We start from the raw sequence: 23960 nt of genomic DNA, 5'->3' as shown, positions 1-23960 counted from the left end.
TAACAGAAAATTACTTTTGTGGGGGTCGATGGAGATTTCGAAAAATTATATAGGGGTCGATGAACAAAAAAGTTTGGCGACCCCTGAGCTAGACTATGAAAACTTAGATCAAAACTTGAAAGGAATGAAGTTATAATAACGTTAATAAAATTCAATCTAATTAAAACAATAATGTGGAGGATCCATGTACTCCCCAATTTCAGAATATAAAACTGCCGAAATTAAATATTGATAAATAAATGCAATCTGATCCATGTTGTTGGTTAGAGTTTTGGAATAAATATAACTCCACTGATAAAAATAATCATTTATTCATATTTGATTTGTTGTTTTAGTTCAATTACGTAGCACTAGAGCTGAGCAATGAGCTATTGGCGACGGTCGGGGAAACATCCCTGAGGATGATCCGAAGACATGCCATCACAATTTTGATCCTCTGCAGAGTGGATGGCACCCCCGCTTCGGCAGCCCGACGACCTGCATGTGAAATCGAGCACTTTACGGTATAACAGTTTAACGAGGACCAATACCGCTCACCCTCGGTCCCTACGCAGACTGATCCAAGTGGTCACCCATCCGCACACTGACCGCAGCCAGTGATGCTTGACTTCGGTGATCTGCTGGGAACCGTGTCTTAACTATCGGGACTATTCATATTTGAAATCATTGTAAGGTGGGGTTGCAGCTAATGTTGTTACTGGGTTTGCATTGAAGAAAAAGAAAATAGCCCTTATGTTATTAAAAAAAGATTTTGAAGGGACGATCTTGTAATAATTCCCACACAAAAAAGTTATTAAATTTCTACCCTGTTAAATATACCAATATTGTTTTGGAATTAAGGAAGTTATACGTTGCCTGTAAAGATCAAATTCGTTGTTTAGAATCCTTGGATGAAACTTTTGCAATGTATGGACACTAACTGTATCTAGTTTATTAAAATTAATACCATATGAATTATCACTTGAATTTAATATAAAACGGTTAAATAAAAAAACCAGTGGATTTGATGTTACACAGTAATTACAATTTCTTAAAATTGATATTGAATGGAGGGAATCGTCCATTAAATCTATAATTGACAGGGAAAAAATACTAAATAATAATCATTCTAGTTTAAAGCATCAATATAGTGTGGGATATAACAGCAATCGTTCATTCATTTCAAATAATGAGGGAAAAGCTACGATTTCAGAAAATAGTTGTACTTACAGCAATCAGAGTTTCACATTAAAATTACAGTAGATGTAAAAAAAAAAAAAAAAAAGAATTATTCTTAAAAAGAAAAAACGAGCGCGTAGTTTTTAGTGTTTACAACGACAACCAAATCATCAGATAAAAGATGGGAAGATTTTTGCGACATTTGTTTTCAGTTCGACAAATCAAACGAGGATAAAGTTTTAACAGCCGTTTCCCGTTGTCATGAAAATATTATAAACAATTCGGTATCGAAAGTTTCTGGGGTCTTGTTGCGCACATGCACTGCATTGATTAAATCGAACTCAAACAAAGAAAAAGAACCAATTAGACTTTTGCTAGATAGTGGGTCGATGAGGAGTTTTATAAAAGGTACCGTTTCTCAGAAATTAAAACTTCATATAATAGGAACTGCAAAACTTTCTGCATATGCTTTGGGTATTAAGGAAACAGCAGAACGGAATTATGAATTAGTTAAAATTAGTCTAGAAAATAGAGATGAACTTTCATTAAATATTGAAATTAAGGCACTAGATACGTATCACATTTTGGTTTCCTATATACCAATATCTGACATCAATCTTTCTAAAAGCTTCAAACAATCAAAAAATCTACAGTTAGCTGACTCCTATAACTTTAAAGACAGTGCGATAGTTATTTTAGTTGAATCAGATTTCTATTTCAATATAGTTAATGGTAGATTAAAAAGACTGCAATAGTAAACTTGTTGCTTAAGGAACACTGTTTCAATGATGGTTTTTTGAACAAGAAAATATAAAGAATACATTATTAACCATGAAATAGAAGAAAATATCATTTATGATACATTGAAGATATTCTGAAATCTTGGAATTATTTCAGAGGATTTGAAGAAGAGATAATGAAAAGCTCTGTAATAGGTATTTCGTATCACGACAAGTGCTATAAAGTCAAGTTGCCCTGGAAACCTCAAATGAAGATGTTAGAAAACAATTAAGAAGTTGCCAATAGTAGATTCCAAATTCATAAATGCTTGATAAATGCAGTGTTAAGGAAAACATGAATTATAATGCAAATGAAGAGTAAATAAATAGTTCATAAAAATCTTGAAACAAAAAATCAATATTTGAGATACAATATGTTTCATAAAAAAATTCGAATAATTATTTCATCATTAATTTAAAATTTTACAGGTAATGCAATTGTTATTTTCTGGACTGACAATAAAGATTCAAGGTTACAAGAACGCTTGCTTTTTCAAAAACTGCTCCACAAGGTCAAAAATATATTTCATTTTGCTTACATAATATGATAAAAAAAATATGATATGTTGTTCCAACATTTTTTTTTTTTACTAATAAAATGCAATATTCTTAAAACACAAGAAATTGCTCGAGAAAAGCACTTGAAGGAACAATTCAGGATAGGGAAATGCCCCCAGCAAAGAAAAAAAAAACATTTCCCGGCATGGGTTCGAATGCAGTTTTTATTCTGATTATGTACCCTTTAACTCCCCTTGAAGTATTCTGCATCATTTATGCAATCCCCTGTTGTATGCAAAGTTTTTAAGCTTGAACATTTCAACAAAAAACAGACTAAAAATGTCATTTAAAAAATCGGTTAAACCGGGAGAAACCGATTTATTTGGTATCAGCTATTTGAAAATATCCAATATCCTTTAATAATCTCTTGGAACAGAAAACAAATGAAAATTTGTTCCTCTCTGTTACATTACTTTTTTTGGTTCACAATTTTGGCTTAACCTAGTAAAAACTAAAAAAGTTTGAATAAATTATTTTGCTAATTTAAAAGAAAGTAATTACTTTATAGAATGTTTTAACGACAATTTAAAAAAAACCCAATAAAACAAAAGATTTCCTATTTAAAATTTAGTCAACAGGAGTTAAAAAGAGCTTATCAGAGTTAGATATTTAAAAGTTTGAAAAAAATATGATAAATTCTAAGTTCGTTGAAATTTTACAAAATATTAATACAAATCATCTTCTCTACAAAAAACAATCCTTTCACACAAGAGAAATTTTTAAATCGATGATTTGAATGATGTTTCAATAAATCGGTATTAATCAAAACTACAAAAACATGTGTGAAACTGTAATATACTGATACAATTAATAAAGCTTAAAAAATTTCCAATTATTGTTACTCGTCCTGAAGACTTTACAATATGAAATTAAGCAAAAGATGATTTTAGCTCATTATAAAATAAAATTTAATTATACTCTGTAACATTCACCCTGAAAAATAATACTATTGATTGATTTCCTTTAACTCATAATATAGACACAATTTACCAGAATCATGCAATTTACTTCATAAATTTTTTCTTTCTTTCGTATACAGCTTAATTTTTGTTGTTGTTCTAACTACTATTGATTTGAAATTATTTAGTGTTTTAGAAGTACATTTCAAATGAACTGTAAACAAAATATACGTGCGACCTCTTATAACTTTAAAAGCAATAATTTAGTTACATAGCCCTGTCATGCTCTCTATGTTGATCTTTCAGTTCACTTGACATAATGGATTAAAAAAAATATATATATTAAAGAACATGCAATAAAACTTGGTTTTGATGAAACAAAGCTGTAAACTAGCAAATAAACTGATGTTATTTTTTAACTATTTGACAAGACATAATCGTATGCAGTTTAACTTATAATGGCGTTTAATGTTAAACATATTCAGAACATCCCTACCAACACTTATAAAAAAAAAAAAAAAAAAAAAAGAACTTTTGATTTGGAGGCTTTTGCAGTTTTGGGGCCATTTATAATTGTAGTACATCTAACTGACTTTGCTCAGTTGTTCAAGGTAGAATTCAATTTAAACACTGACACAACATATAAGATGAATCCTAGTTTTCAATTCTATCACAATGAGAAAAGTGATGGGATTTAAATTATGCAAGAATGAGTACTCAATACAATTAAGTAACTTAGACATCATGCATTTTTCTAATTAAATTTGTTACAAAGTTTTGCAGAATGGATTAGTCAGCGATTGTAATAACTATCCACACATAAATAACGAATCTTTATTTATTTTTTTATTTTTTTTCTGCAAAACATATTGAAACTGTTCTTGGATTAAATCGGCAAAGTTAATTTATTTGGCAGACAGCAAAATTGATTTTTTAAAAAAAGGAAAGGATTTTTTAATTACAGATTTCTTATTACAAAATAAAAACTAATATGATTTTGAAGCTTGTCCACTTTTATTACATGCGATTTCGATAGTTAAATTAATTTTCAAGGTGCTGTTTTTTTAAGGTGGCATATCCCCTTAATTACTAATTTCCCCTTAATAACTGGTGAACAAAGTAAGATTTTAGAACCAGGAAGCACAAAATACTGGTTGAGTATTATTACTGAATCAGAATAACTTTCAAACGCTTTCCTTTCCCTTTTAGTGTGTGTAAGCACTCAACAAATCTCCAGAAAAGATAAATTAGTTTTCAACATCTGATCTAAGAATTTGCCTACAGACTAGTAAACAAAATCACAAAGATAATAGAGGGAGACCACTAGTGCTTCTAGCTTTGCATATCTCAAGTACAAAGCTAATAATGCAACAATGTTACCCCAAAAACATTTTTAAGTGTTGTTAAAATTTAATAAGATAATAAAAACTGTAAAATTTTACTTATCTGAAACAGTTTATTAATGGATTTAAAAACTAAGAAAACATTCATATAAAAGATGCAGAAGAGATTCAATGAACATGACAGGAAAGAATTCAAACAAAAAATTAATGTATAAACATTTACTAACAGAAACATAATATAAATTTACAAATGCAAATTAAAACGTTAAATTTTTCATGATTGCTTACAATACTTTTCAATGAACTCTTTTCTTTTAGTTTTTCCACGAAGTATAGCTTCTTTGAAGAGTTTACAGTAAAGTTCAGTTGACTGTGGTGAGTCATCATTACCTGGAACAGGGTATGTTATGTAATTAGGAAAACAGTTTGTGTCAACAATGCCAACCGATGGAATAAGAAGCTTATTAGATTCTAATACTCCATTGTGAATTTCAAAAACACTGTCCAGTGTGTTTAGGAAAATTGTAAGGTCAGGCAAGCGAGTCATCATACCAAATCTTTGGGGATCTGTAAATGTTCCCATGAACCAGTTGCGTGTGTGACAAAACTCTCCACATTCCAAAGCGGTCTTCTCAATTATATATGAGTTCTAAAATGATAAAGAATATTTAGCATTTTAAACCAAAATGCTATCAATAATTGCATGCATACAGTGTATTCCACATTGACTGCTTATGATTTAGGGTAAAATTAACAGTCACCTTCTGCCTTGGTGATTGAATATTAAAAAAGAGAAAAAAGATGCTAAAATCATTCTCTACCGATCTCCACTTTTTTCACAAAAATCTAAAAATTACTTTATTTTAAGATTTAATTTTCTTTCAGGAAAAAAGCATAAGATTACTCCTACTAAAATATTTTGGGATGTTCTCCTTTTTTTCTTCAAATTTTGAATGTTTTGTTTTATTTTTTTAAATGGTAGAATTGTAAATCACTTTATTATTTGCTAATTAAAATTTCAAAGGTTGCTCACAGTTTAGTTTGAGTCAAGTTAATTTCAGGGATGAGAATTGTCAGAGAGTAAAAAAGAGGAAATTGAATAATGAATATATATGCATATATGGAATAGAAAATACAAATCATGATGCGTAATTTTTAGATTGTGCAAAGATGAATAACGATGTATAATTTTTTAAATCGCATGAATACGAATCCCAATGTCTAATTTTTAAATCATATATAAATACGAAAATCGATGTTTGATATTACAACCCGATAAACGAACATTGAATTTTAAACTCGAGTGAATATGAATCACTAAATAGGGTTTTGAAAATACATAAATACAAATTGCGCTATTAGATTTTCAAATTTCGCAATGTACGATATTTAAATCATGTGAATAGGAATGGCAACGTGCAACTTTTAAATCAGGTAAATACGAAAATCGATGATTGATATTAAAATCGCGTGAATAAGAATTGAGATATTTGGTGGACTTGGATATTTGCTGGACTTGGATATTTGCTGGACTTGGGATTTCTTAAAGGCTTGTTTGTATTGTTTTTGGTTAGCCATAATAAATAAAAATGTACAGGGTTAATAGAATGAGCAAATAAATATTTTCCCCGCAAATCCACCGCTATTTTTTATTTATTATTTTGTTTGCTTTTGTGCCAACAAACAGGAAGCAGCTACGCCTGAATTACGAAAATACGAGCTATCTGACGGGTGGGTAAAAACACAGAAAATCTTACTTTTTGGGCGTAAAAGAGGAGAAAATAGCTAATATAAGTAAAAATGTGAAAGGGTTAGCAGCTACGTTGCAGTTTGAATTTTCTGTTTATCTGTGAAAATCAGAAATAAATATAATTATTTTATTTCAACAACTGAATTTTCAGAAAAAGCAAAATATTTATTTAAAAAAATGAAACTTTTAGAGAATCAGAGTTTTTGATTGAAACGGTGAAATTTAAGAGACAAAAGAAAAAAAAAAAAAAACGGAAATCCGCTAAAAAGCAGAAAAATCTCATCCCTGTAATTTCTTATTGCTTTTTTTTTCTTTTAAATTTATGGTCAATAAGATTTAAGTAATCTAATTAATATAATTTCACTATCATACGAGATTTGTTTTTAAGTTATTAAATTTTATGTTTGCTGATAGACATATATTTCTTGCTAAATTATTGGTTCAAAAACAAAAATCTTAAATTTTATTGGTTCAAAACATTACTTACAATACTTAAATGTCACATAAACCTACTTGGAGAGTTAAGGTTGTTCGAGAAATGCAATTAAAGTAATAACATCAAAATTTTAATTGTTTAGTATTCTCACCTTTTTAAAAAGAAAAATTTAAGAAATGAAACTACTAGCAAATATCAAAACCTCCTAATTTTGCCATATAGCTTATATATATTTTTAGAATCCTTAAAATGATTTTATTTTTTTTAAAAAGTAAAAAAAATATTATTGAGATCTTACATTCACTACTGGGTAGGGCAGAACTGAAGATATCAAAACCTGTTCGACTATATTACGAAACTTGAGAGTAATCCTAATTATCACCTTTCACTTCTTCTCTGATAAAAGCTGTTATAGAAACTTTGATTTATGAACTGCAATTTAAATTAATATTAAAAACTGTTTAAAAAATTAACTACTTGCCATTTCAAAAGAAATTTAGAAAAGGAACCGCTTGAAAGTAAGGCGATCAAAGATTAATTGTTAAGTTATATTTAATAGAATAATTATTAAGTTTCATTTAATATAAGATATATGATGTTAATTTTTTACATTAAATTGAATCTTCAAAAGTTAAAGAATGACAATGTTAAATTGCCCAAAAGTGGTGTTTTAAATTTTTTTAAAATCATAATAAAATTATCGACAATGGAGTTTCATTATTAATTACTTTAAATTACGGAAAACAAACAAGAGAACAAGAAGCAAAAAAGAAAACAGTACTAAGTTTACAGTTTACTAAACCTCAATACAGAATGATAATAAAAATAAAATATTTAAAATAGGAGTGCATATTGCATAATCTTTTTTAAAGAGGGCCACAGAAAAACATTTTAGATTTCGGGCACCACAAAGAATTCAGCTTGTATATCAATTGATAATAACTTTTGAATTATTTCAAACATGCCTCGGTGAAATCTTCTTTAAAAAATTGAAATGGAAAAAAAAATTTATCAAAAAGATTTTACGTCTTGAATTAATAAATTTTCAATGTCATAATTGCAATTGTTGATAGAAACTGGAATTTAAAAAAAAAAAAAAAAAAAAAAACAGCGATAAAATTACTTATTCTAATTTAATAATTTCTAATTAATTATTGGTTAAAGGTCATGGAGCAATATAGTTTGAGCATTAAAATGTCCAGGCACACACGTTTCATTTTTATTTATATATTTATTTTTGAAATTTTATTTATAGGGACAAGCAAATCAAAAACATTTTCTTGCTAAGAACATGTTTTCAAATTTGATCTATACATAGCATGCAATGTTGAGAAAAAATTTCATACAAATACAATACATAATACAAAAGAATAATACAATACTAAGAGAAAGTAACTCTGCAGTAATTACTAATGGAACCATTTTTATGGATTAAAAACCTTAATTACATTTATTTTACATTATCATAATTTTTTAAAAATAAAATAACAATTTTAAATTACAATATTACATTTTTATTAATTAAACTCATAAATATTTTAAAAAGAAAACGTTATCATATTAGTTTGAAAGACAGATATGCATTTAGTGAAGAAAAAGTATTTACCTGTTTATATCTTGCCACAAATAATATAATACCACCTCTAAAGGCAATGTGGGCAATAAAATTTAATGCATCTCTAAGAAGTTCAGCAGTCTGATCTAAATCAAATATAAGAGTTCCTTGCCTAGATCCCAAAATAAATTGTCTCATGTGTTCATTGAGTGTACCCATAGTATGACCATAATGTACCCTAGCATCAAACAAATCTTTTACAGTGAAGAGGTTCCGAACTTCAAAGAAGTCTGGATGGTCGAGGGGGTCAGGCATTTCAATTTCAGAAGGCACTTCTGAAAAGGTAAAAATCAAAAATTATTTCACGCATATTAAATATTATAAGAATATGCAAACTGGGAGGATTTCGGTTGCAAGAATACTTGTTGACATATTAATTCATGCAAAGTAAATTTTTTGACACAAAATAGAGAAACGTATGTGGCAGAAAATAATCATAAAATAATTATTATCATTGTTATTCCACTCAGGAAATGAGTATTAATTACTATGAGACGAAAATAGTTGATAAAAAAAAGTCATTCAACAATAAATATATAAAATTACATTTAAATATACTTCATATATTTGTAATACAAGATGGAAAATAGCACCATTCATGAGAATTCATGAAAATATATTTTAAAATAAAATATAAAATACACCAAAATGAATTATTTTATAGAAGAAATACATATTAAACGTAAGTGAGTCACATGAAAGCTTGATATACAAAACTTGCTACCAAACACTAAGAAAAAATAAATGTCCCATGAATCAAAATTTCCAGAAGAAAACTCTAAAATACACAGCAAAATGAAAAATGGCAGTTATAATAACTGAAAACCTACTATAGCTTCTCCTTATATGCAATGTTTCCCAAAATATTGCGAACAAAATGGCATATTAAAATTAAGTAAAAACACTTGGGCAAGTAAACAAATACATATTTTTAAATGAAGTAATTAACATTGCATTTGAAGTTTCTTAATGATTCGGTAGTTAAAATAATTGAAAATATAGCAAGCATCTCTTGTTTACTGATAATTCCTACAAATTTTTTCCATAATAAAACAAAATTATAAATGTAATAAAATCTATGAATTCCTAAGTTTTCTTTAACCCTTTCACTAAGATAAATAGAAAGAGTTGAACTATTGACTAATGTTGCATTAATAATGTTATATAATAGTATATTATCACATTTTATTAACAAAATGTATTAATGTTTATTAAACATTTATTAATTTCTTGTTATACAAAGACGTTTGTTAAATCCCTTATTAGTATAGATCCCATAATAGGATTCTTATCAGGATAATAGGATAAGATCTGTTAAGTTAAGAAAAAATTCCAACTTTCCAGAAAAATAAATTAATATTTAAATTAGGGAGAAAAAAATTCATTTATTTGCGAATCAAAGATTAATAATTTTTTAAATGTTTCCAACTAGGAAACTCTAGGATAAAACAATAAAATAGTTTTATTTTAACAACTAGTAAGAAAATACCAGCTGAATCCCATCATTAATAGATTTAATTTTAATTACATCTATAAAACTTCCACATGAGAACTCTTCACAATATAATGTTGAACATGTTATAGTGTAAGAAAAAAGTTAACATTAATAAATGCTTTTCACTTGTGTTTGCTCTTTAAAAGCACTATACGAACAAGTCTATAACATTTCCAAATACAACATAAAATTGAGTGAGATCACAAGTATCCATTCAAAATGCAATTATACTGTTTACAAATCGTCGGATTGGTGGTTATATTTATATTTCTGTATCCTGATTGTCACACCAATTACAATCCCCAAGGTGCTAAATAGATTTTAAACTGGCAAATTTAAAAAAAAATCATGTAGATGTTTGAGTTATCTATGAGTTATACATTTCAAGTTGGTCCCTTTCTGTGATGTTTTTTTTAGTTTCTCGCGGACCGCTTCCCGGAAGTTGCCAAGAGTTGGCGATTATTCTGCCACAGATCACGATACGGAAATCTCCCATAAACAACAATAATTTATACAGAAAGAATAAAATTTTTAAACCTGATGGCTTTGGTTTCACTAGTAGAGATTGTTGAGAGATTTTATTCTGTCTCAAATAACGATAAAATGGCAAATATTGATTTCTTGATTGGTGAAGGACACCTAAAAAATAAAAGCATTAATTAAACTTTAATAAAAATATTGTGACAAACAATTGTGAATATTGTTCACATCTCACTTCTAAGTCCTTTACAAAATATAGCCATGGTAAAGCTTTATAAAGGAAATTTGAAACTCAATATGAATTACAGTCTTAAAAATGATATATAATATAAATATAAGCTATGAAAAGTCACAAGACATTATTTTAAGTTGTTTTTTTTAAGCTAAAAGTGTATTTAAACTTCTAAAACACACCAATACCGATTTGTTTTGTTTACTATTTTCATAGATATGCATTCCTTTCAGTTCAGATTTTAGATTTTCAAAAATAAAATTATTTTGTGATTTATGATGTTTCAAATGAACATATTTATTCTTGCAACTGATTTAAATTGCATGCAAATAAACTTTAAAAAGCTTAATTGATTCGAAAAATTACTACAGTTATTAAAAATTCAAATATCACTGTAACCGCTTCAATGTGTTTATTTACTTACTTGCTCTTGAAACGAAAGGCCAAGACAGTAAAATTTGAAAAATACTTTTAATTTAATAGTGTTTAAGGCTTCTGATCAGAACTTCTGCAGTTTAAATTAGTTGAGACCATTATCAGTTGTCAGAACTAACTGTAGAGATGCAACATTACTAAAGAAAGATTAGTGGTGTGATACATAATCACCTATGTGAAATCATGATTCATTAATCATACTGTTTTAAATTAATATTCCTAAATGATTTATCTTAATTTTGAAACTATGTGGTCATTACTAGCAATCTTTTGCATCTTGCCATCGAGTAAGTGATTTATATTTGTCTGAAGTTAAAATTTTGTTTAACTTTCCAGTTAAGCAGCCCCGCCCAGTTGAATTTTTCCGAATTCTAGCAATTTTATAAAAATTAAGGCAATGGGCTGCTGATTTACATTATTCATGCTCAGAGTTATAATAAGCGAATTGTTTGTGTCAAGAAAAGATGTGGGTCTCGTTTCAAAAAAAATAAATAAAATTTAAGAATCCTTGAGAATAAACGTACAGCCAGTTTCGTAGTTCATTGAATTGTTATTTGTATTTGTGTATTAGATCAGGATAACAGTTGTAAAATAAGATCACGATAACAGTTGAATGTTGAAAATTTCTGTATTTGTTAAATAAGAATGACGCAAAAAGATTCTCAGAGCATAATTATTTCCCAGCCTAATATTTTGCTAAATACCTTCTTATTTTACATATTATTTATTTTCAAAAAGAAAATTACACAATTTTTGCTATGAAATATTTGATTTATTGCCTCCAGTTTTAACGATAAATAAAAAAAAGTATGAAAATACGAACTCTCAGTTGCTTTTTTCTTAGCTTATGTGTATGGAAGGATTGATAGAAATGAAGCAATCAAACAATATTGTTATTTTTGTTTCCTAGATTGTCATGAGGTTAAAGACATAGTAATTTGAAAACAAAAATTATTTTATAATTTAGCTATATTGCTTAAAGCATCAGTGAGAAGTATTATGTATGTGTATCTTTTACTATTATTTTTTAAAATTTCAACAGAAGTCAATATTATTTTATACATTAATTAAATTTTCTAATAAGATTTTAAATAAGCACCTTTTAAAAAAATACCTTAAAATGTTCCTTTTCTCATAATTTTCAATTTAAATTATGGAAAAAAGTTTTCAAACTTAATCATGTAAACTCAATTCATCATTTTTTTCAAAAAAATTTATGCACAGAAATTTAGTATGTTTTTAATTATTTTTATAAACTAAAATATATATATATATTTTTTTTTGATCATGAGTGAGAATTATTTTTTGAAATATACACATAAAATAGTATAAGAGGGTAATTTAAATATTGTTGAGGATCAAACACATAATCAATTGTTACATATGCCCTTTTCTGAGAGGTAGGGTTCCTGCCTTTTTTTTATTTTTTTTATTCCTAGGAAGAACTCTGCTATAATAGTTATTCATTAGAAGTATTTAAAATTAATAAAAAACTGACTAGCACTGGCTGAAGTTGTAAAATTGAAAAAAAATTCTCTTCATTCTTAATGCTAAAATAATATTTTTCAGAAAAAAAAACCCTTCCATAAAATGTTAAAAGAATGCTTTCAAAAATGAAACATAAAAACTAAAAATCGATCTTAATTTTGGAACGAAAATTTTAAAGCTGAATGTCTCAGTTTTCTAATTACCGTATTATCAATAAAAATTGAAAAATAAAGTCTAAAAGAAACCGTCTTGTAAATTGTATGTCATAAAAATGTAGATAAAAGCAGAATTTTTATGAGAAAGAAAAAGCTAGATAGAAACCAAAACAGAATTTCTTCTTAATTTTTAAACGAAAAACTCAATGATAAAAATCTCATTTTAACATTTTCACATTGCTTTATTTTAGAAAAAACTGAGCATAAGAGAATAACTTTGATAAGAAAAACTCTTTAAAAAACTACTGTGTTGTAATAAAAATGCTAATAACATGAAAAGTTAACAAAAAAAGCAAAAGTGAAGCAGGAAAAAAATGTTCTTGATTTTTAAAATATGACTTTATGTTGAAAATCACAGTTTTCTATGTAACCAGTTAAAATGATATTTTAAGCTTTTCAACTTATAAGTCATAGTTATTTTTATTATACTCATGAAATATAAATATAACATATTTTTATTGAGTTATAGTGTTTTACATGTTATTTATTAATTCTATTTAATTAACAGCTATTTTTGGCCTTGAATGTTATGTTTGTGACAGTCAAGATAGCAATTATGACAAGTGTGTTAAAACTATTAAAACTTGTGATATAGCTGAAGATCGGTGCCTTTCAGAAATAAGATGGGGAAGTAAGTTAAGATTTTATAACTTTACAATACTTGAAAGTTTACTGTTGATATTACCATGGCTATAAAAGTGTTTTTTTTCTACGCATGAAAAGGTTCTTTATTGTTGACTTATACACTGTAGTAGGAGTAGAGATTGAGAAAATTTAGTCACTTGTCTGAAGAAAATATTGCAAGACTCCTACATATTTTTACTGGTCCATTTACATATCCCAAATAGTTATTATTATTTTTTTTTTTTTAAGTTAATGACACGAATTTAAAAATTACAGTACAGAGAAAAGGTAATGTCTTCAATTATGAGGGAATATGTTATTCTTGGCTAAATTCAAATCATTAAACAACATAAAATTCCTTTACATCGATTGCTTGCCTGATAGACATTGATAATTATTTTTTGGTGGTTCAGATGAAATTTTGGTGATCCTGAATCAACCGACCACCGTTAATTTCGAGCCTATATTTTTGTGCTAGTGCTACTCTCCTGAAAAAATATTAAAATTAATTTTATTAAAAAAGTTATATATAAAATTTATCTTAGTCAGCTTTATTTTTTTCTTGTTAGAATTTTTAATCAAGTTTCAATATATAGTAAAATTCTTTTTCAATATATCAAATATGGCACATTACCATTCAATGTTCATTTATTTTATTATATTTTAAAGCTAAATGTTAAATTGTTGGAAATCAATTTTTACTGAAATTTTTTTTACAAAAATGTCTTTTTATTGAATATTTATTCTCCCTCAACTCAGTTATGCTTAAAACAAAGTTTGCATTTCTATTAATATTCCACTTCGTTATTTAAAAGTCAATATAAAATATTATTTCATTTGAATATTCTTAATTCTGTTTTGATGGGCAATAATCTAGCTAGATATAATTAATATTTTTAGGGAGATTAGTGCCCTTCAAAATGGAAGGTGCTCTTGTTTTTGCTAAAGTACCCTGTTTTTTTTTTTTAAATTTTTTTTTTTTTAGAGAGATCATCTCTGATTTCATTTTAAATATTACTTTTTGTTATTTGGAATTCCATTAAAAATTTAATTTTATATATTTGTTCAAACTATTTGGTACTATTATTTTGTTAGATAATGTGCTGTACTAAATGCAATTACTGTTTTTATTCTTTTCAAATCATATTTTTATCATCAAACTTAAATTTATTGAATGAATATTGGTTTGCCGTTTCTTTAATAACGTTTTTTAAATGATTTGTTATGGGTCTGTTCCTGATGTTTGGTGATTTTTTTTCTAGCCAATACTTTCCCCTTTCGTCACATGCCAAAAACGAATCAATTATTGCAACCCTTTTATATTTAAAATTTGCTTGTATTACAGACATTTTTTAATACAAAACATGCATTTTGTAAATTAAAAAAAAGCGTCATCTATACCAAATGTTAATCCCCGGCAACAGTTTTGTTACCATTCTGTCACAACACTAGCATTTAACGAGGGTAAATATGCATATCATAATAAAAAAATTAATAATAAGCTCATAAAATATAAACACATTGAAGTTCTTTTAAAATGTATATCATGTCTTCCCACCAAAATACATTAAAATTTCGCTGATCTCTTATCATCATTTTCAGTAATAATAAATGCATTTTTTAAAAATTTATTCCAGGGATATAATAAATCTTTTTACACACTCAACAAAATACTTCTTCCATAAAGCAGGGGAGGTCTACTTTCCTGAGTGCTATTTAAAACAAATCGCCACTAACTAAAAATAGTCTTGCCCCATGTACTAAGATTTTGACAGCACATTAATTTCAACTTTCTTAATTTATCTGAGCAATGTAGATAAATTGAAAAAAGATTTGGACTTTTCTTTACTCTTTAAAAAAAGCAACAAAAAAAACAATATTGTGAATTTCTTCGGAATAAATATTGGGCAATCCCATTTAAACTTAAAATAAACATGGATGTAGATTTTACTGCCACATTGCTTCAGAGTTAATATAAAAATTCAATCGTAATCAAAGCAACCAAGCAATTCCTTAACCTTGGAAAAACATCAGTGTCAGTTACTTACAGGTTTATTATCGGCAATCGCACTTAAACTTGAAAAAAAAAATTCTTGGTTAAAAACTTAAACATTCTTTAGTTAAAATAAATTTTACATCGGTTGAATATGTAAGACTTATGAAGCAATTTTTTGCTGACACTTCTTAAAAAATTACATTTAGAAACTAGTTATATTGTCATAAAATATTCATATGAATATTGTGTTAAATTCTCAATCATTTTGTTATAATTTTTACTAACTGATTAATATTTTGATCTGTCTATTCCTAAATCAATAATATTTTAACTCATATTGCATAGGCACTCCATATTGGGATTCAACTGGTAGAAAACAGTTTTATATCTCAAAAAGGTGTGCCACTGAATATGAGTGCCGATCATCTATTCATGCTGTTAGCACTCGTTGTGATAGGATTTGGTACAATGATTGGGAATGTGTGGAATGCTGCCATGGTGATCGTTGTAACTATTTTGTCACTGTAAGTAATCCATTATAATCGTTATTTTGTCACCCATCATGTTAGTTTGAGATGCTTGACTTCTTTAAGATTAATTAAAATTCTATATTAATAGATAAACTCCTGAATTTTATTAGAGATTGCTACTAAATATATGAAAATTAAAAAAGAAACAAAAAAACTTTAAAATTGTAGGTTATTCCTGAAAAAATTGGGACAGCAATTTCAACTGGTGTCCACCAGTTACAGTTTCTCATTTAGTTAGATTGCTTAATTTGTGGATCATCTTAGTTAAAAATAATTTTAGAAAAACAATATCCCAAAAAATTGTTTTTTTTTTTTTTTAAAGTATCTTTGAAATGTAATTCTTTAAATTTTAGTTTTTTTAAGATTATTCATTTTAATGATTTTATTTATATTGTGTATACATATAAATTTTTAATAACTAAACACCTAGAAAAAATATTAAATTCCTTACATTAGTTGTAACTGGTTTGTTATTTGAAAATGTATTTTATTTTTTTAATGCACTTTAAATTTAATTTTTATTTCTAAGCTCATAAAATTAAAAGAATTTATGTTTTGAATCTATTTGAGATTTATTGTATTTTTATGTATCATATATTTTAACTAAGTCCCTTATTCAGGGATGTGATTCTTCCGCGGATTCGCGGATTTCCGCTTTTTTTCAGATTTTTCCCTCTAATTTCCGCCGAAATTTTTTTTTGCACAAGTTAAAATATTTTATGAGGAATTAAATTTTCTGCGAAGCGAAAGTATTGAAGTCCTCATTCCTCCCTCAAACATTGATTTTCGTATTTACCTGATTTAAAAGTTGAACGTTGCGATTCTTAATCAGGCTATTTAAATGTCATACATTGCGATTCTTATTTACGAGATTTAAAAATCCAATATCGCGATTTGTAATTACGCACTTTTAAAACCCTATGTAGTGATTCGTATTCACGCTAGCTTAAAATCCAATGTCGATATTCGTTTTTGCGGTTACGGTTGTAATATCAAACATCGATTTTCCTATTAATGCATGCTTTAAAAATTAGACAGTGGGATTCGTATTCGCGCTATTTAAGAATTACGCATTGTGATTCGTACTTACGTGATCTAAAAATTACGCATCATGATTTGTATTTTCACATTTTTTAAATTCCATATAGAGTTTTAATATTCACGTTATTTAAAAGCCTCATTTCGGGATTTATAATCACATGGTTTACAAGTTTAAAAATTGCACTTTTTGTCAAATTTTTGTATATATATATATATATATATATATATATATATATATATATATATATATATATATATTTAAGAATTAGCGGCTGGATAGCATTAAGTGAGCTGAATGATAAATAACATTGAATCTGTGTTGCAGCTATTATTCTATTTTCTGTACCTATTTTATAATTAAGGTTCCATTTAATGTTGAAGATAATGGATTTTATTCATTTGTTCAAAGTTCAAATACTTACCTTTCCAATTCAGCAGTTAATATATTTAATATAGATACAGAGGTCTGTTTAGAAGAAATTTGAGTCCGTTAACGGCAGGGTTTGAAAAAACCCGGGGATTTTTGAAAAAACCCAACCCGCCTGGGTTTTATTGAAAAAACCCGGGGAAAATTGGGTTTTATTTGAAAAAACCCGGGGAAAATTGGGTTTTTTCATTTAGTGCTCATAAATTTTACTGTGAAAATATTTTTATTTATTAAATAGTATTGTATAAGTAAACACTAAAATTTCATCTGACTTTTACCTGTAATAAAATTAAACTGGAATAAATATTTAATGGTCTTCAATGTTTTTATAATACGATTAATAGAAAGTGAAATTAAAATTATGTATAATTATAAAGAGTATCAGTTACTTGTCCCTTTTTTCAAATATTTAGATAAATATATGCATTTTAACTTTATAGTTTCAAAAAACAAATTAATCTTAAAATTATTAAAAAGCATATATAAAAAGTTATAGCTCATTTTTTTAAAATCAGATAATAAAACTTTAAATTTGTTTATTGTTGTTTAATGTATCACTTAATAAATTTTTGTTTGTTTGATTTCAATATTTTTAAACATGATTAAAAGAAACAAAATAAATTGTATTCAAATGAAATCTTAAAAATATTTAAAAAATCTTAAAAGTAATATTTTAATTTTTAACTGTTTTTTAATTGTGATAAACTTTCTCCAAATAGTTAAAAATTGTCAGCAGATGTTAAGAGTTAACTTAAAAAAAAGGTCAATTTTTTCCTTTATTATTATTATCATACAACAGATTCAAAGTGTCTACATTTCTCTCTTAGATGGCAATACACTTTTACGAGTTTTGTAGCTTTATCTATTCCTAATCTATTTCGAAGTTTACTCTGCACCAAACCGAAAGTTGAAAAGTGTCTTTCGATAGAGACAGAAAATGCTGGTGCTGAGTGCAAAGAAAAAAGAATTGACAGAAATTTTGTGGAAGCTAGGAATTTTATTTATTTACTTATTTATTTATTTTTTTGCCATAATTTTCCACTATTTTTTGATGAAAACTGTTCAATAACAGTGTCAAGCATCATTGATTTTGGAAAGTATTCAGGATCGGAAATTTTGGATGCCATAACACGTGGCAGAAATTCTGGATGATGCTTAGAAAGACAGCTTTCTGCTAATTGGTCTTGTTTATCATTTAAAAATTGTCCCCTTGTTTCGGGATCCAGGATGCATATGCTGATAAATGATGTGGCTGAACAGCCTGATCTTTTAACAAAATGTTTATGGGATTCTAATTCATAACACGATAGTAAGTTAATTCATATTTCAACAGGTTCTGAAATTGAAATGTTTTCTGGTTGAAGCTTTTTTAAAGCTTCAGAAACAATTGATATCTGTTTTTCCCAATTGATAGTTTATTGGTAAAGCCCAACATTATTTAATTTTTTTGACATATAAAATTGTTCAAGAACAATCTCTTCATATTTATGGTAATTATTGGCAAAAGTTTTTACGCGCTCACAATATGAATTCCACCTAGTATCATTGGTCATCAAGCAGTTTTTTTCATTTGCCCATCCATGTGCTTGATGCACATTTCTAAAATATTTGTTAACTTCAACGATATGTCCAATGATAGTATTAGGAGATACTTCTTTTTGAACCAAATTTAAAAAAAAAAACAATTTGTGAAAAAAACCACCAAGTGGGTTTTTTCAAAGTGGGCCCACTTGGGGAACCCTGGTTATATGTATTTTATATTAAGTTTAAATGGCGCATTATCACTAATACATATTTGAATCTTCTTTATTTTTAAGTACATTACGTTTCATAATTTTTTAACTCAAGAATTATAAAATATAAATGCAGTAATATAAAAGGAACAAGTTTATTAATCTTTTTGTTTTCACACACATTTATTTACTATTTTTATTAAACATATGGATATTACCCATTATAAAATTATAATCTGTAAATATTTATAATCAGTAAAAACTAAAATTTCATCTGACTTGAGTTAAATAAAAAACTGAAATAAATATTTAATGGTCTTACATGTTTCTATAATAAGATTAATAGAAAGTGAAATTAAAACTACGTATAATTATAAAGAGTATCAGTTACTTGTCCCATTTGTTTTCAAATAATTAACCCTAGAAAAGGATTTCATTTTTAGATAAATAATTTTAAAAAGTTCTCCTATAAAAAGTTTTAGCTTTTTTTTTTCTTAAGCTAGAAAATAAAACTGTTTAAATTTGTTAATGTATCACTTGGTAAAAAAAGAAAAAAATTGTTTCTTTTCAATTTTTTTTAATATATTATATTATTATATTACCTGTATGTATTATATTACCTGTTTATTAATATATAAAGCATGCAACTATAGTTGAAAGATTGATCTTTTCAGACTATATTATTTAAATTTTTATTTGATTTAATATCATTAAAATATTACTTTTTTGAAAAAACCCACTTGAAGTTTTCAATAGCACCTACTATAAAAATTATATGAATATTTGAGTTTCTTTTACTTTACTAATATTAAAAACTTAATCATATAAATTATGCAACTCTATTTGACAAATTTATGCTGCACAATAAATTATATAAAAATAAATGTGAAACAATAAGTTCTAGTAAAAAAAAAAAATTTTTTTTTGAAAAAACCCACTTATCGTTCCAAGTGGGTTTTTTCAAGGTGGGCCCACCCAATAAAACCCGGGCGGGTTTTTTCAAAGTGGGCCCACTTGGCGAACCCTGGTTAACGGACCCTTCACAAAATATTTTGACTTAATAACGAACCCTTCACAAAATGATTTTTCTTTTAATCGGACCCTTCACAAATTTGTTCATCTTCATTATTGTTTTGTTAATCGAATAAACCCTTTGAGAAGGGTTTATTCGATTAAATAAAGGGGGGGAAATAAAGATGGATGTAAACGAATTAAGTTTTGTCTTCTGCAGACGCTTCTTCCTATATTCGTTCGAAATGAATATTCTGCGTTCAGCAGTATAGGCTAAATATCAAATATTTGTATGTTACATCTCTAATTTAGAAGCAGCAATTGCTGTTTATTTTTGAAAATTTATTTATTTTTTAATTATAGTTTGACAGTGTTTAGCATAATTTTGTATCTATTTACAATTTACAAACTCCCTGAAAAAGTTTTTTGCAATTAGGACCCTATTTGCCCAAATTCATAAAAGCAGGATCCTGGTTGAAAGAATGTGACTTAACGTTTATTTTATATTCGCAAATTACGAGTAATTTTTTCACAACTTTACAACAACTGGCCTTTCACAAAATGTCTGGACTGACCCCTGAGATAGTTAGAGTCATTTACTAATGTATTTGAAAGTTTTACTATGGTCTTTGGGTATAGATTATGAAATTTTTCATGTGGGTAAGTTTTTTTCTGAATTTTATTTTAACTTAAATTTATTCTTTTTCTTATAGCTTTCTGGTGTGAGCATTAAGCCCTATGGATTATTCTACATTTTGATACCAGTTCTATGGTTATTTCTCCTCAAAAAAGTCTTTTGAGTCAAGCAATTGTAATTTTTTTTTTTAAATGCATGTACTACTACACATATTTTTAAAATGTACAGTTCATCACACTTTATTTTTGAGACATTAACTCAAATGATCATTTATAGATATATATTTTTTATTAATATGATTGGATGTGTAAATGTTAAACATCATGAATGCTTTGTAAAACAGTTTGCTGCATCTTCTCAAAGTTTTTTTCTTCTTCGTACTTTTAAAATTTTTGTGTTATTTCTAGTTATACGACAACACTTTCAGTATTATGATTTTCTGTTTTGTAATATGTTAATATGCAGACTCATGTATAGTGAATAATGTACGTGACATGTTACCCTCCAAATTTTATTATATTCATCTATGGTACAAGTATTGAATAGTTAGAATTTTCTTTTTTAGATCTCTTCATCACTTAGGCATTCCAATTAATTTTCAGATCTTCTATATATTTATTTTTAATTATTTATATGCTGATATGGTAATTTTTTTAAAATCAATTTTTTTAACTTGAAATTAAATATTGTAATATAGCTTTCTACCTTTTGGAAATATCTTGCCTATTTGCCATGGATATTTCATAGCAACTAGGAATATGGCTTATTATGTAGATATATCATTCAAAAGCATTTTTTGCTTGACATTTCTTTACAAGGATCATATATCTGTACTTTAAAATGGTTGGTTGTGTTAAAACTTTTAGCATCTTGTTTTATAAATTGTGTTCAAACCAATTGTTTATAATTTGTTATTTTATTAAGAAAATATTTCTTAATATTGTGATTATAATATCATACGTCTCACATGTATGTGCGAATTTTAAGTCGGATAAAATTTAATCAATACAATATTTATATGTAATTTAACATTTTTTTATGCTTCATGAGTCTCATTGCCTGCAATTCCGTCCAGAATTAGAAGACCTGTGATTTATTAAATTTGAATAATTACTCTATAGAGATTGAAAAATAGGAAATTCTTTTATTATTGCAAAATCAAACAATATTTATGAAGTTACTTCTGTTCATTTTTCCATATTGTGTGTATAGAAATAATGTGTCCTATTTAGTGTGTGTATAAATTTAAAATTTAACAAAGTTGAATCTAATGCAACAATTTATATTTAGTTCTAACGTTTTACTTTATGAATCTTACATGTAATTCTTTCACCAATGAAATTTTTATATTTAAATAAATCATTGATAAAGTGGTAATGATTGATTAAATTGAGTTCTCTTCCATCTAAAATGGGGAATTTGGGATTTACCGCCCAAAAGTTTAATAAAGTTTTCAAGACCTATAATTCTTAAAGTAATTTCTCATAATTATTTAAAACTCCAAATGTCATAGGAATGAAAATGTCACATGAGTCTAATGAATGAAATCGTAGGACATTCATTAATGAAATGAATGAAAATATGATGCATTGCAATCATATAGCATGTAAAAAATAAACCTCTAGCTATATTTTTTACTGTAATTTATTTTAAATATTAATACAATATCAATTAAAACCCACTATCCATTATATTTTTAAGATTATATTAATAAAATTATGCAATCTTAAAAAATTATTAGACATTTTTTTTCTTCATTTATTATAATTTTAGCCATTGGTTATATAAAATTATACTATATCTGGTTTCGAATTGTTTGAGATAGGAATGATAAGACAAAATCATTTCAATTCAATAATTTTTCATTAAGCATGTATTTTAAAAAAAAATGAATTCACATTTAATAAAAGTGTAATTAATAGGCATTGAATTTTGTCTTATAGTTTATTGTTATTTTCTCTTTATTTTTTGTATTATTTAAGTACTTCTACAAAGTCTAGTTATGGACAGTATAGAGAGTTATGTACAAAATAATTATTTTACCTTGACATAGTGCCTAAAAAACTAGAAGGACCCTGATGAAAAATGTTACATTAGTTAGTAACTCAGATGCATGTATAGATTTTTTATCTGTTAAAGTCAAATTTAATATAATAACTTAGTTTTAATGTTTCATTCAATTCAATGCCCGCAAATCCATCCAGAAAAAAGGACGGTGATAAATTTGAATTATTATATCGAGGTAGAGTAAAAAATATTTTTTTAAATTACAAAATTAGAAATTATTAATGTTACTATTTTCCTCTTTTCACATCTATTTCATAAAAACTTTGTTTCATATTCCATACACATATATACAAATACAAAGTGTGACAAAATTAAATTTAGTGTGATGTTTTAAGTTTATTTTCAATATTTTATTCATGCTTTGTTAATCTCAGTTTATGTAGATCTATTCATTATAAAATCATCATATTCAAACAAATTTTTTATGGCAGGTTTGAAAATGATGTATTTGAGTTTACCCCTCCCCTATTTATATAAATGATTAAAATAGGTTGTGGCACTCATTTATAAACTTTTAATATGTTAAAATTTATTTCAATGCAATATTTTAATTTCATATTTACTGCATTTTTCTGTTTTGTGAATCTCAAATACATTTAATTCCGTCCAAAAAAAAAAAAAAAAACTTACGTAAGATCTGAATAATGTACATAATTTTTGTATGAACATAATGTAATATAAAATAGAAAATAGTCTATTTTTAATATTGTAATTTTAAATTACAACTATATATTTTTGTTTCCAAGTGGGGTTTTGGTTTACAATTCTAAAATATTTTCTTATTCTAGTTACTTTTTACAAATTATTTATGTTTACTCTTTGCACTTTCTGGAAAAGGTTTATGTTTACTTTTTTAATACTTTTTCCTAATAGTTGTTTTAAAAATATTCTCTTTTTTTTCTCCATGTGTTTGTGTATACTAACCTGCTTTAAAAATGGAAACAATTAAGGTTGTCATTTTTCTAATTATCTATATGCATTTAAATAAAAAACTTTCTTTTTTATTATTCA

At 26.5% G+C, this 23960-nt stretch overlaps 2 protein-coding genes across 3 annotated transcripts; one reads left to right on the top strand and one right to left on the bottom strand.

The window, feature by feature from the left end:
• Positions 1–4941: 4941 nt before the first annotated feature.
• Positions 4942–11114, bottom strand: mRpS2 (mitochondrial ribosomal protein S2). Of its 2 annotated transcripts, none has more exons than XM_043048635.3 (4): positions 10749–11114; positions 10571–10672; positions 8530–8813; positions 4942–5386 (listed from the first exon to the last, which is right to left on the bottom strand). In XM_043048635.3, the coding sequence occupies exons 1-4, from the start codon at positions 10774–10776 to the stop codon at positions 5012–5014; spliced, it is 789 nt and encodes a 262-aa protein (XP_042904569.2). In that variant the 5' UTR covers positions 10777–11114; the 3' UTR covers positions 4942–5011. The 2 variants fall into 2 exon arrangements, with proteins under 2 accessions (XP_042904569.2, XP_071034961.2); XM_071178860.2 differs by having other exon boundaries at positions 10928–11114.
• Positions 11115–11145: 31 nt separating this feature from the next.
• Positions 11146–22256, top strand: cold (coiled). The gene is made up of 4 exons (XM_016052257.4): positions 11146–11467; positions 13392–13514; positions 15849–16027; positions 20959–22256. Exons 1-4 carry the CDS (start codon positions 11404–11406, stop codon positions 21043–21045), a joined length of 453 nt encoding a protein of 150 aa, XP_015907743.3. The 5' UTR covers positions 11146–11403; the 3' UTR covers positions 21046–22256.
• Positions 22257–23960: the final 1704 nt, after the last annotated feature.

Source organism: Parasteatoda tepidariorum, chromosome 6 (genome assembly GCF_982258835.1).
Source record: "Parasteatoda tepidariorum strain Cologne lab strain chromosome 6, Ptep-v5.0, whole genome shotgun sequence".
Classification (NCBI taxonomy): Eukaryota; Metazoa; Arthropoda; class Arachnida; order Araneae; family Theridiidae; genus Parasteatoda; species Parasteatoda tepidariorum.
This window is presented reverse-complemented; position numbering and strand designations above follow the sequence as displayed.

What these genes read in the sequence shown, in the direction of transcription:
- mRpS2 (XM_043048635.3), bottom strand. Translation starts at nt 10,776, where the DNA reads ATGGCTATATTTTGTAAAGGACTTAGAA. An exon ending in ATTTTGTAAAGGACTTAGAA is followed by an intron (nt 10,673 to 10,748) that starts GTGAGATGTGAA and finishes TTTATTTTTTAG; the next exon opens with GTGTCCTTCACCAATCAAGA. An exon ending in TTGTGGCAAGATATAAACAG is followed by an intron (nt 5,387 to 8,529) that starts GTAAATACTTTT and finishes TTATCATTTTAG; the next exon opens with AACTCATATATAATTGAGAA.
- cold (XM_016052257.4), top strand. Translation starts at nt 11,404, where the DNA reads ATGATTTATCTTAATTTTGAAACTATGTGGTCATTACTAGCAATCTTT. An exon ending in TTCAGAAATAAGATGGGGAA is followed by an intron (nt 13,515 to 15,848) that starts GTAAGTTAAGAT and finishes CATATTGCATAG; the next exon opens with GCACTCCATATTGGGATTCA. An exon ending in GTTGTAACTATTTTGTCACT is followed by an intron (nt 16,028 to 20,958) that starts GTAAGTAATCCA and finishes TTTTTCTTATAG; the next exon opens with CTTTCTGGTGTGAGCATTAA.